This window comes from Halyomorpha halys, unplaced genomic scaffold (genome assembly GCF_000696795.3).
Source record: "Halyomorpha halys isolate HHAL.00 unplaced genomic scaffold, Hhal_1.1 Scaffold93.1, whole genome shotgun sequence".
Taxonomy (NCBI): Eukaryota; Metazoa; Arthropoda; class Insecta; order Hemiptera; family Pentatomidae; genus Halyomorpha; species Halyomorpha halys.
In genome coordinates, this window is record NW_027116355.1 from 651,042 (window position 1) to 665,013 (window position 13,972).

Consider the following 13,972-nt stretch of genomic DNA (forward strand, 5'->3'; position numbering starts at 1 on the left):
TTCATATGGTTTGGGTTCATTTTTACCTAACAAAGAAATCAAAAAGAAGATTTTATGGAAAAAATACATATAGGTTGTGAAAAGGGCCAATAAATTTTTTTTTAGAAGCCTACATATCAATTTTTGAATTTATATATTTTGATATTGTGCATATCTGGTCCTCTTTTTTGAATACCAGCAGAATAAGGCCAACAGATAAGAATACTGGAGATGTTCTAGATAATTAATGTACAAATATAGAAAAACTTTTGAATATTCTACTCAAAATTATTATTTGCGGTATAGGCCCTTTTTTCAGCAACCTCCTCAATTATAATTAATTTTTACCATAGGCTTAATTTCCTTTCTTCTTTTTTTTTATACACAAAATGAAATTGAACAAGATCTTGTGTGTGTAAATATTTTAACAAAATATATAATTTCATGATCATCGAATATAACTACTAATGATTTTTTTTTATATTTATCTTATTACAAAAAATAGTAAAAAATTCATGTGAGAGAAATGTTAGAAGGAATAATTTAAAAAGGCAGGAACATATAAGCAAATACATTATTAGCTAATTTAGGAAATTAAATAAAACAAAAAAACTTCGTGTTGTTTTGAAATTTCCTATAAAAATAGATTTATAATAATATACAGATCACATTTACAATTAAATCCCTAGGCCGATCCCCAATATGGGGACGTGGCCGACATAAATACAACATCTACAATTAACTATCATACAAATAGCGATTAGAGTGAAGATCAATGTGGTACATACTGACAATTATTATGTCTACACGATTACTACAAGCATTAATAATAAGATGTAACACAATATTACAAATATGTAAGATTTAATTTTTTTAATTAAAATTTTTTTTTAAGGTTGCCCATATGTTAATTATATGTCTGGGATAAATTGTGGGCTGTGTAAATATTTTCAACTACAGCGACATAAACTAACAACATAATCATACGGTCACTTTTAAAAGTAATTATTTAATACTATTATCACGAAAAGAGACAGTATATAACTTTTAATTTAAAAAAAAAAAAAAAAAAAAGTATATCTGAACATTAAAAACAAACTAGTTCTTAATAAATATGCTCAGTCGTTTATAATTGGATCTAATTTTCACATTAATAAATTAAAAGTAAAAAGAGAGAAAAAATAAAATAAAATGTTGACCCAATTAACATTCTTTCAATTTTTATATTTCTTCATACAGTAAATTTATTTCTAATATGTTTTTTTTTTCCTGCCAAAACGATTCTTTGACAATTACTAAAGCGTTTGTTTAATTGCTAACAATGTTCAGTCAAAGTAATACTAACTAAACCTTAAATCGAATGTTATTCAATTAATTTAATAATTATTATATACATATAAATGAGCTTTGTTTTACGTTGCCCAAACCATTATAAATATAAAAGATATAAGTAACAACCCTGATAAAAAAGAGTAGAACAAGTTTAGGTTTTTAAAAAGTTATTATTATTATTTTTTCCTTCAAATCATGTCTTAATTCATTTTACACAGTAACAAAAAACATAATAACTGCATTTATTTTTTCTTAATTATAATTCACACTTTGAAATATTCATAGTTCCCCTATTACCAGGTACATTAAAATTGTAATACTCTCCTACTTAAAACTCTCTTTTTTCTTTTTTTTTTTTTAAATTTTTTATTATTTAAACAATTAAAGCAGCAAGGATTCTCGTTTTTCCTAATTTTAAGTCATTTCAAATACAAAGTATCAACACCACAAATATTAACACAGCTAATAAAAACTGTTCACGTTTATTGGCTATTTGTCAAGATAATACTAAATTACCTATTCGATGAGGTAGTGTGTGCCAGTTTACAAACAGACGTAACTAGAACAATTTACAGGCAGAGTATTACACAAATACGTCAAACTAATAATCACTTATACACATACTCCATCCGAATAAACAATATTAAAAAAAAAAAAATCTTTGGACTTTTAAACAGCATTAAACACATTACTGCAGTTGATCAATAAATACAAAATTTAAAAATAATATACATCTTACCGTACGTGTGACACCGACTAAAATAAAATAAACTAGTGTAGGCCAAAAACAGTCGTAAAGCGTGAAAGAAAAGTGGAGCTTATAATAAAAATATAAACTTTAAAATATTTTTAAAAACTCGGCATGGCTATGACTGATGGGTTTGGGGTGGGGGGAATCCATTGTGAAAAGAAGTAAAGGGTGTTGGGTCATCGAGAAGAGCCATTGTATCTAAAGGGAGCTGAAGGAGAGGTAAACTTCTACTCAAAGTTTCTAATGACCTAACATCGTTATTCACAGCTTCAAGTGCTCTTTCTAGTTCTTCTGTTTCTTCCCTTGTTGGTTCATATTCCCCATTTTTATCTGAAAAGAAGAAAAATTTAATTATAATCTGTATATGATTATACAAGGCAGTAATATAATAATAATTATTGGAAAAAAGTTTGCTTTCTCACAACCGAAGGTGATAATGAAAGTGAAAAAATATTTTTGTTCTTAGAACTGAAAATTTCCAATCATGTTTTACATTTTAGACATCAGGAAAAAACTTGGTTCCCAATCTGACTGTTTATAGTCAAAACTTTCGAGCACTACAGCCAATATCATTAACATGATTTAGAGGAAATTATCAAGGATTGTGCCAGTGGAGCATACATGGCCCCATATAAACTTTACCAAGTTTCATACTCAAATTTTGCTTAGGCATGCACAAATGGTTTCCTTGAACCACTTCGGCCTAAAGTTTGAGAAAAATGATTTAGTATAACTTTTATGAAACTCTGTCCATTACTTTCACTAGCCTATGCACCAATGTATTTTCTTTGGCATACCTATATTTCAAAAACTGATTTGACTGATTAAGTTTCAATTTTATCTGGGTCGGGTTCAAAACAAGGCAATTCTTTATCACCTATCTTAATTAATCTAGCACTGGAATACATAATTAACAATGTGATGCATACCGAAAAGGGTTTAACATTAGGTGGTAAAATAACGGTGCTTGAGTATACTGATAATTTGGTATGGGTAAGTGAGAACAAGAAAACAATAAAACTAAACACAACTATGTTGGTAAACTCTAGTAAGGAACTAGGTCTCAAAATAAAAACGAATAAAACAAAATATATGGTTAGCAGTAGAAAAGGGAGCAATTTTGGTGATACAGATATAGGAGGAAATGCATTTGAATAGCTAGATAGGTTTAAGTACTTAGGTCCTGTGGTAAGTAGAAAAAACTAAATTGATGATAAAATAAAGGTGGGAAAAGCTTGTTATTTTTCAATCTTGAAATTGCTTAGCTCGCACATTCGGTCCAAAAATTTAAAAGTTAGAATTTACAAAATTGTTATCTTTCCCACTGTTCGTTAGGAATGCGAAACATGGCTTCTTATTCAAAGGGAAGAACAGTGCCTTAAGTTTTTTGAAAATAAAGTATTATGGCTGACTGATGAATTAACGGAAGAATTTAGAAGGCTACACAACACTGAATTGAGAGAACTGCACCTGGCAAATATAATTATTAAGCATTGCGGCGAATAAGATGGGCGAGTAAGGTTATGGGACTTAGTAACGAATGGATCCCTAAAATGTTAATAAACACTGAACCAACGTGTAAACATTCGAGGGGTAGACCAAAGCGTAAAAAAATAACAAATAAACAATTCTAGGAATTCATTATTCGAGAGTCCTTGGTATTTTACATCATTATTAAATTAGGATTTGGAGCAGAGGGGATTAAACAATTTGTCTGAAGAAAGGAAGTATAATCAATCTGGTTGGAGGTGGGGGTTTAGGCAATCTGGTCGAGAGGCAACTTTCAGTCTGCAGCAGTGCCGGTTTGATTGCAGCCTTGCCGTGTTGACTGTTATTTTATGACAGACAACAAAATGAAAAATCAATCCTCCCATTCTTGTTAGAATATGTTGATTATCTATAAGACAACTTTCTCTTCTCTCTCAGCCATCTCTTAAGTAGGAGTTATTAAAAAAAATGTTACTCAGATAAGGGAGGTACGGTACTGTTAGGAAAAACAAGGAATATGCAATCAGTTGGGAAGGAGGAGATTTAGGGAATCTATCTGAAGGAGGAGATATAGCATCTTTTCTTAAATAGTGGCACACCTCATAAAAAAAGTTTTATTAAGTTTTTGAGATATACCATAAATTGTACCATAGATGGGAGTTGATTTGTAACAACTCCAATAGCTTTAGGAAAGACCTCAACAAACAAAGTAATAGCAGTCTACGGTGCTATCTTTGTAATACATCCAATTCTAAATAAAAATAAGAACAATTTTTTTGTAAGACGTGCCACTATTCAAGGAAAGCAACAATATATGCAACTATTCAAGAAAAACAGCAATATACGACCTAATACAGGAATAATGTATTGTAGGGATTTCTGTATATTTTCAGGGAAAACAAGGATGCATAGAAGTGATTTATACGGATAAAGGGGTGAAGATTTGAGGGAAGGAGGGACTGAGGTTATATAGGGTTTACTTAAAGTCTTAAGAGTTTCTATATTACAGGTATTAGGGGGAAAGTTATTTGTAAGATTTGAATGCTAGTTTGGTGGTGTTGGGGATCAGATAAAAAATTCATCCACCAATCTCAAAAGTAGGTGTACAATAAATAGTTTTCAAACAACCATTTTTTGACCACTTCCTTCATAATGAACATTTCTGAATTCAATTCAAGAAGTAGAGAATTTAAAAAAAATGTTTGCAAGGAAAAATGAGTGAACCTGCAAATTCACTATAGACATGGTACATAAAGAAGTTGAATGTAGATTCAATGTGAGGAAAAGATGGTCATTGGGATGCGATTAGTAATAATAAACAAATATAAATAAAACTTATTTTATTTTTGCCGATGTTTCAGTCTGAATTTCTGGCTTTCATCTCAGGCCTTGATTAACTGTAAGATACTTTTTACACCAGCACAAACTTGCAGCTGATCCGATACTTATTCATAGCAGAAAATTCATGGAGTCAAGTGAGTCTCTCTGTTGATTTTTTTTTTTCTGTCACTCCTAAACTCTCTTCTCTCTTCAATTATTTCCTTATTTACTTTTCTTTTTATTCATTAATTAATTCAGCTCATTAAATCTTATTGTTTTCAATTTTACTACTTACCCTCTTTAGAATTTTTTTAAGTTTATATATCACCTCTTTATTTTGTCAATTTTATCGATACATTTTTATGTTTATCATTGTCTATCCTATTTCACTTTCCCTCAATTCTCATTATGTTGTCTCATTTTGTTATGTTTTCATTACTCTTTTTTATATTTTCAATGTTTGTTATCTTTTTAGTATCATTTGTTATCTTCTTATTTCCTTATTTTACTGTTTATTCATTTTGAATTTTTTTTTTTTTTCAGCCCTTATGAAAGCTTGGAATGCAAGCTGAAACATCGGCACAAATAACATAAGTCTTACTCATTTGTGGTCATTATTACTGACCGCACCACTACTATCTTTTTCTCAAATACAAATGGTATAATTGATTAATAATATAACATGTTAAAGTAATATAAATAATCTTACCAATGAAAATGTCATTAAAAGCATCTGTGGACAGCTGATTGAGAACATTGGTTAAATCATGTTCTTCTAACAACCTGGTTGCCTGACTTGCGAGCTCAGCTGGATCCAAAGAAGCAATAGCAAGAACCTCCTCGACTGGAACTTCTTCTACAACTCCAGTATCTGTAATCGATGGAAATAAAATTAAGATTTTGACAGATTTAATAAAAATACATATTTCATTTCTTTTAACAAAAATTTGAAATAAATTTTTAATTCTATAAAGTCTTATTTCTTAATATATTCTTTAATTAATTAAATATTGTTTATTATTCAAGGCATTGAAATTATAATTAAAATAAATGAGAGATTTTAAATATGGATCATAAGGGATGTCCATATACTTCCCTAGTCATCTAAAATTAATTTATTATTGCAGTTCATCCAAAAATCAATACATGGGACAACCATATTATTATTATTATTTTTAATTGCTTCCACAGAAAGTGAAAAAATTATTGTTTTTGAAATTGAAAATTCCACTGACATTTTAAATTTTGACAAAATGGAAAAAATTTTGGTTTTGTGTGTAAGTCATCCTTGTGATAGACATCTTTACTCTGATATTCTCTCATTAAGGCTTTAATATTTATTGACTAACTTTTGCATAGAAACTTTTTATTTTAAATTGAAATTAACTATCTATGAAACAAAAAGGATTGAAGTTATTTCCAAGAGAAAAAAAATTGGTTCAAAGAATGTCCATTAGAAGGGTCAATGCGTGTGATTTTCCAGAAGAGGTGTGTAGATTGCATTCCATTTGCCAGATGCAGCTAATAAAAATGATGGAGGAAGCTATACTGAACTACCTGACAAAGTTTTTTTTTTTTTTGTACCATTGTATTTGTAATAATTATTGTAAAAGGACTTTAAAACATGTTTTTAGCTTAAATATGTAATATTTAGAGCTTTTGTTGAAAAAATATCATTTTAGACTTGAATACGATCTGAGGACAACTCCATAATAAAAATATTAATATTTAATTTTAGTTTAATAAATGCAATGTCCGACTGTGCCAGATAATTATTAATTCTGTTAGTGTAGCCGTGGGTCAACCCTCATCCGGTCCACCCGGTCACATTAAGTGAATGCCCTTAATTAGGAAAAATCTGGGAAAAAGCTTATCATTCTAATCCAGAGACATCACAAGTTAATCTGGAGTGTATAAAAGAAAAAACCTCTAATATTAATTTAACTCATATATTCCGTTAAAATTAAAATATAAACAAGCCTAATATATAGGTTCATGTAGTATATTAATATATCATGAAGTTAAATTTATTAGACCAATTTGAAACAATTAAAAAATGATTTCTTCAGATAAATGATTTAATTTAAACATATAGACGATCTGTAAGTTTTTAATATTTGTTTTTCCGAACTTATTTCTCAGCACTTTAATTTCTTTTTACAGTCAGTAAAGGAAAGGTTCTATCGTATATCAGTTTTGCTATTGCAGATGCTGAAGGAAGAATAAGCAATTACACTTTTAAGACACTATTAGATGTGTTAACAATATAGTGATAGTTAACAAATAATTTAATATAAAGAAGCACGCACACACTTATTTTTTAGTTATATTCTTATTATTTCTTGAATATTATCTATGCATATATCCATCATATATATTTTCTAACAGATGGTTAGATTTATTTAGAACTTTTAATGAATTTAGTTATATTTACTAACACACTTAAATTCCTGACTATAATATTGGTTTTGAGGTAAGACTAGCGACTGAAAATAACTATTAATTTCAGTTGAGTTTCAATTACAAAATAATTTTTATTTTCATAAAATAAATTTCATAGAAAATTTTTATATTTCAAACCATTATATTTTAATTTTCATCTATAAAACCTTAAAATATAAATTTTTATGAGTTTTTCCCCATCCTTTTTAAAAATAGGTTTTAATAAAAAAATATGAATCACTTTTAAAAATTTCTATGGTAACTAGTAAAAAAAAACAAAAAAAAAAAAAAAAACAGTAACACAATAACCAACAAAGAGTCAGGGGTTTAGTACTTAACAAAGGTTCTATAAGGAGCTGATTTGTTCAAGATCACACTCAACAGCTATGTTTTTCCTCCAACTAAGGATACACACTTTGTTGAGGCTGGGTAGTATGAACCCACAGGGTTGATTCACAGCTAGAGTAACAGAATAAATAATTATCTACCACAGGCGGATTCAAATTCAAGCCCGAGAGTTAGTAGCACAACACTTTATTCACTAAGCTACCCCACCCCTTCTTGTAACTAATACTTAAAGATAAAAAAAAAAAAAAATGAAATATAAACATTTTAATGAAATAAACTAGCCTCAACATGACATTAGCTTCACTAAAGACAATGATAGTAATGCCAGAATGAATGTTCCTAATGTACTGCTATGACAGTAAATTATGTAAAGAAACCAAGTGTCACTGCACTAACAGGCCTTTAAATGGTTTATTAGTTAATAAAAATAAAAATTAAACTAAAATTTATTCAAAGAGAAATTTATATTTTACTGTTGCTTAACAATTTTTATTTAGTAATCTTTTATAAAAAACAAACAAAAACAATTGTTTCAAAACACCAATCCCTTAATTTTAAAAATAAAAATTCTCCCATAAAAGATATCCCTAATTTAACAAGTTAAAATTATACAAAAAATTTAATTGTGAAATTGATTTTAAAAAATTAATTTTGGTTTCATACCGTGGGTATAAAAAGAGATAATTTTGCAAAGATGAAGTTCTTTGGGTACATAATGCCTCAGTGATACCATGGTACTTAGGTGTCTGAAATCTAATCAGATAAGGTTCCTGAGCCTGAGCCAAATCTACCTATCAAGACGGACAAAGTTGTGAAATTATCAATAATTATTAGTTAACTGTTGATAATTTAAAAAATTTTGTCAATACTGAAAAGTAGATTTGGTTCAGGCAGAGGTAGACAGCGAAAACCTCATCTTTGTAAAAATATCACTTAATAATAATCCATGCTATGAAGAAAAATATTATGATATAATATAAAATGTTTAAATGTGAGCATTCCTTACCATGCGGTTGAGCTACAATAGCATTTGTTTCTGTTTCCAGAATGGTTTCTGAAACAGGAGCTGGTATTGGAGAAGAAGTGCCAGTAACATCGCTCGGCTGCCTTGATGCAGAAGAAGAAATGCCTAGCTTTTTTCTCTTTTTATTATTTCTTTTACTACTTCCCAATATTCGACTCTTCTTACTCACCTTCTTACCAGATCTTGAATCCGATAATCTATTTTGTGTTTCCTGTGATAAAATTGAGATTTATTAACACATTAAATATAACAAATATTAAAAATAACTATAATTATAACAAGGCCTAACTAACACTGAGATTCAATGCTGATAACAATTTTTTAATTTATCAATTTTATTCGAGTAAGAATAAAAGGTCTGATATAAACACTCGGATTAAAAAGATAAAGAACATCAACTTTTCTGTGTAAAAACTGTGCAGAGATGACAGTTGCAAATTTCCAATAAAATCAATATTTTTCCCTTATTCATGTAATATGTCCCAGGGGTGGCCAACAAGTTGATCGCGAGGCCAATTTTGGTTGATGGCATATAGTCAGAATGAATGATTGTCTACCCTCTTCCGAACTAGGTTATATTTTGAGAATAAATTTTAAGCTAATCTCAAGCACAAGAATGATCATGTGAAGGAATGTGCTCACAATAACAGAAATGATTTACTTCCAGTCTGGTTTAGGGGAATTGGCTAAATTACAACAATCTCCTACTGAGGTTAAGATAATGAAGACTCAACAAAACAAACCTGAATCTACAACAAGCTTCTTACTTGCTTCTAAATTAACCTAACCAATTCTCTTTAAGATGTTGATCTGTCGAAGCTCCCAAATCCTTCTGCAGTCAGGACTGCATTTATACCAGGTTATAAATGCCAGGAAAGTTCATGTCCATCCCAATGTAACTAACCACCTTTCATTATAGACAAAATAAGCAATTTTTTCAGAAATGGGCTATTGCTCATTTAGTGTTATCCAGGAGACACATGTATAAATGATAAGAATCCGAGCAGCACTAATCCTCTGTTTTCTTTCCTGCTATTATGAGGAAAAGAGGAAAGACTATAGCTCTGCAGTGGATACCAGGCCATGGTGGTATACATGGCAATGAATAAGCTGACAAGTTGACTGAGCTTGGTTTTGCGGAAAACCAGCCTGTTCGACCACTTTCTTACAGAACAGTGAAATCTATTATAAGTTCTCATTATAAGGACAAGCACCAGACACAAAGTTCAAGTATAAAGTAAGAAGTGGGAGAGCCAACTGAATAAGGATGAACGAATCCCTGGTAATCTTAGCAGAGCTAGGGCAGTGGCTTATTTTTGGATCGCAACAGGAGATGATATTTTCCAAAAACAACTTCATCAGATAGGCATCGCAGATTCACCAACATGACCTGTATGCAACATGGATGTCGAGTACTTGTATTTCCCATTACGTTTTTTCTGAATCCAAGTGATATAAATATCACGTTTTTTATTTTTTCCCAATGACTAAAACAGTCTTTGGGACTTACCTCCCCACAAATATAATGCTCCACCATTAAGAGAGAAAACCATGAAATGCTGATACCACAGGGAGAAAGAACTAACAACCTTTTCACTGAAGGCCTGTAAATTTTCTTTAAATAGTTTAAAACATATCATCTTTTTTAAAAAAAATTGTTGATATAAAACCATCCAACTGACAATATTTTCTCTGTCAAATCAGGTTTTGTAGCGAATGTTTGTCTTTTGTCCAATAAAAAGAATGTATGTCCTTTGCATAAATTTAAGATCTTATTCAGTTAATCGGTTGCAATTGTTAAAATTCTCATCATGTGTATCAAGTAGGCAAGTAAAAACCAAATTTAACATAAGTGAAAACGTTTGATACGGTTAGTTTCAGATTAAAAGAATGTAAATAGCACTAATTTTGACACTAAGAGCATTTTTCCTTCTTAAAATCAATTGAAATAATTATTAATATATATATTTATAGATGATTGAATGTCTGTGAATTGAGTGAGAGGAATATGGAAGGTCCAGGTCAAGAAAACAATTATAAAGAAAATAATAATAATAATTATTATATATATAAGAGATATGTACATAGATGATTGAATGTCTATGAATTGAGCGAGAGGAATATGGATGCTCCAGGTCAATAAAACAATTAAGTAATAGTTTAAACTATTTACCAATAGCCGCTATATCAAACCAAATTTATAGTAAATACTGGTGGAGTGTATGCAAATAGACTACACCAGAAATTTATTTTATACCTCAAAAATCTAAAATTTTCTCTTGTTTTTCATTAAGTAGTAAATAAATTTTTAAAAATTTGAGCCTTGACTTAATCCTTTTTTTATAGATTTGTTTACGTTCAATAGTTTCAGAGACAGTTTTTCAAATTTTTTTCTCAATTAATGCATAATCAACATTTTGTGATATTACTTTGTCAGAGATCATGGAAAATGCTACTCCTGTGAAGATACTAATCATAAACAAATTTATAGCACATTTAAATAGCTTTAATTTGCTAACTAATAAATATAGATACATCTCATAGTTCCTGAGATACAGTTTTAACAAAAAACTGGAAAATATATATTTTGAAATAAATAGTTGAAATTATTTCTTAATTGTTTTTCTTAACTGCAACCTAGACCATTCATATTCTTCAAAATAATTATTAATTTATAGCTCGTACTTACATATGTTACCGATGATGCATGCCTATGACAAACAGGCAAATGATGAAGAACATCAAAGACAGGAGTCGTACACTGTGTGTTATCGGGATACTTGGCAGTGCAATGCGAAAACAAACGTTGGTCCACATTGTACATAATATGCCTAAGGCAGTGTCGCGTACAAGGGAGGGCTTGCCTTTCACATCCCTCTGGGTATGAACACTTTTCTCCCCTTAACAGGAACATCGATCCTCTAGAACAAGAATTATAAGTATCCAGATAAAATATGATTTACAACAAAAAAGAAAAAGGCATTAAATCTTGATTTATTTATTTATGCAACAACTAAATTTTAAAACATAACTAATCAAAATTATTCTTTCATATATTTTTTTAAGGCTATATATTAATATTTTCTGATGTTTTTCTCAAGAAGTGTAATAAACCTTAACACTTCTAACTACACTTTATTAATTGCACACTATTAACTTGGTCACAACATTAAAGAGTGACCGTCCATCTTCAGTATTTGTAACAAAATCTACAAATTGAATTAATTCAGATAAAAATCACTCACACACAATATTTCTTTTTCTGTGATATTGTTCAATTTGTAGATTCAATATTTGTTTTTAAGTTTTTTAGACACTACTTACATATCTTATATTATATACATCTTCTTACCTACATAATATTATATTTCATCTTTCACTGTTTTCAATCTACTACCATCTAATTCCACGTTTATCAATCAATTTTTTTTTTACTATTCAATTATCAATTATCAAATTTTTTATCATTTATGATTCAATTCAATAATTTGTATAATTCCAAATTTGTTTGTATACTATTCCTTTTCAATTTTATGTTTCTCTAATTGTTGGTGTTATCTCTTTTGTTCTATAGCCCTGATGAAGACCGAAAACTCAGGTCGAAATGTCAGCATAAAATAAATAAATATTGTTTTGTTTATTTATGTTGTTCTTTGCTGACTGCACCCCTCCCTCTCCCCCCGACAAACCTCTCCGATCATATTACCTTTTCACTGTTTTTAACGATGTTAAATGTGGCCTCTTACATTAAGGAGGAACAGCGTCCTAAGGTTTTTGAATAAAAAAAAGTATTGCATAAAATATTCAAGAACGATGAAGGATGCAATAAACAAAAAATTTAGAAGACTACACAATGCCAAATAGCATGGATCATCATCCATACTTCGAGGTCACTAAGCCTTTATTATAATTAGTTAATTCAGAAGGCTACACAATGCCAAATAGTATGGACTCCTTCTGGTAAATATAATTCAGGTGATGGTATTGTACGGAATACGTAAAGCATTGGATAGATAGTTGTAAACAATGATTGGTGGTATCAACATCCAAACTTCGGGCTCACTAAGCCTTTATTATAATTAGGTAATTTAGAAGGCTACACAATGCCAAATAGCATGGACTGCATCCGGTAAATATAATACAGGTGATAGTATTGTAGGAAATATGTACATCGTTAGATAGATAGTTATAAGCAATGATTGGTGATATCAACATCCAACCTTCGGACTCACTAAGCCTTTATTATAATTAGTTAATTTTATTGAAAAATAGCCAATATCTATTTGTCTTAAACTTAAAACTTTCTACCATTGATGTATAACTTTTTTTTTTTGTTTGCTGCATATAGCTCTTTTCTTTCTATCCATCAGGTTTTTGGACTTCCACGTGTCTCACTTGTCAGTTGTTCCACTCTTTGTCAACTATACTGGCATTCATAGTTGTGCAGAGGTGCCCTGATAGATTTCTTCAAGCCACATTCCCAGCCCATCTTAACCTTGCCTTTATATCATAAGATATTGACTGACCAGTCTCTGCTATCTGTTAGTTCTTCTCCATGTGTTAAGGCTCTGATCTCAAATTGCTCCGGTAATTGTATAGGATAACAATTGCCTTTTCATTATTGTAGACTAATAAACAATTAAGCTTATTAAAAAGATTCAAGAAACTATATAAAGAAAAAAAAATGGCCATAATAAAAAGGTATGGAAATTGTCGATAATAGAAAGTTTTAAGTGTAGGATGAATGGATATTGGCTACTTTTCAATAAAATTAATAAACTGAACTGTAATAAGCTATGTATCTCTACGTGCTTAGTAGAAAGTGGATAACACTTTACCATTGGAGTAATGGAAATTTTTCAAGATGGACAAACTGTCTGAAAAATTGTGAATAAGTGAATAATAAGCAATAAATAAAGTACGGTTCGAAGTGTATATTTGATTCCTAAGAAAAAAAATCAGTAAATATTCTTTAATACCTTTCAAAATAATAGGAAAAGATACTTAAAAATAATCTTCACTTTTATCTTATAGAGTGAGATTTCATATCTACACATACAACTTAAATTAAGTTAGAATAAACAAGTAAAAGTTTAAATTAACATGTTCAGAAAATAACTGGAAGATTCTTCATCTAGAACCAATAATAGAAACTTATTACTCATTCCATTAATAAAGGATTTGTAACAAGTTAATTCACAACATATGATTATTCTTTAGTAAAAAAATAAATAATATTAATCAAATACTATAGCAGTTTTATATTGGAAAGGTTAGCTAAGGACTAA

General features: G+C 29.6%; 1 protein-coding gene across 2 annotated transcripts in view; it reads right to left on the bottom strand.

The window, feature by feature from the left end:
- Positions 1-305: 305 nt before the first annotated feature.
- l(3)L1231 (lethal (3) L1231) overlaps positions 306-13,972 on the bottom strand; it is a 39,435-nt gene continuing 25,768 nt past the window's right edge. For both annotated transcript variants that reach the window (XM_014415124.3, XM_067053170.1), the window contains 4 exons: positions 11,374-11,605; positions 8,667-8,895; positions 5,580-5,741; positions 306-2,392 (listed from right to left, as the gene is read on the bottom strand). In XM_014415124.3, coding sequence (XP_014270610.1) covers positions 2,178-2,392; positions 5,580-5,741; positions 8,667-8,895; positions 11,374-11,605 — 838 coding nt within the window. In that variant the 3' untranslated portion in view covers positions 306-2,177. The remainder of the gene's footprint in view (positions 2,393-5,579; positions 5,742-8,666; positions 8,896-11,373; positions 11,606-13,972) is intronic.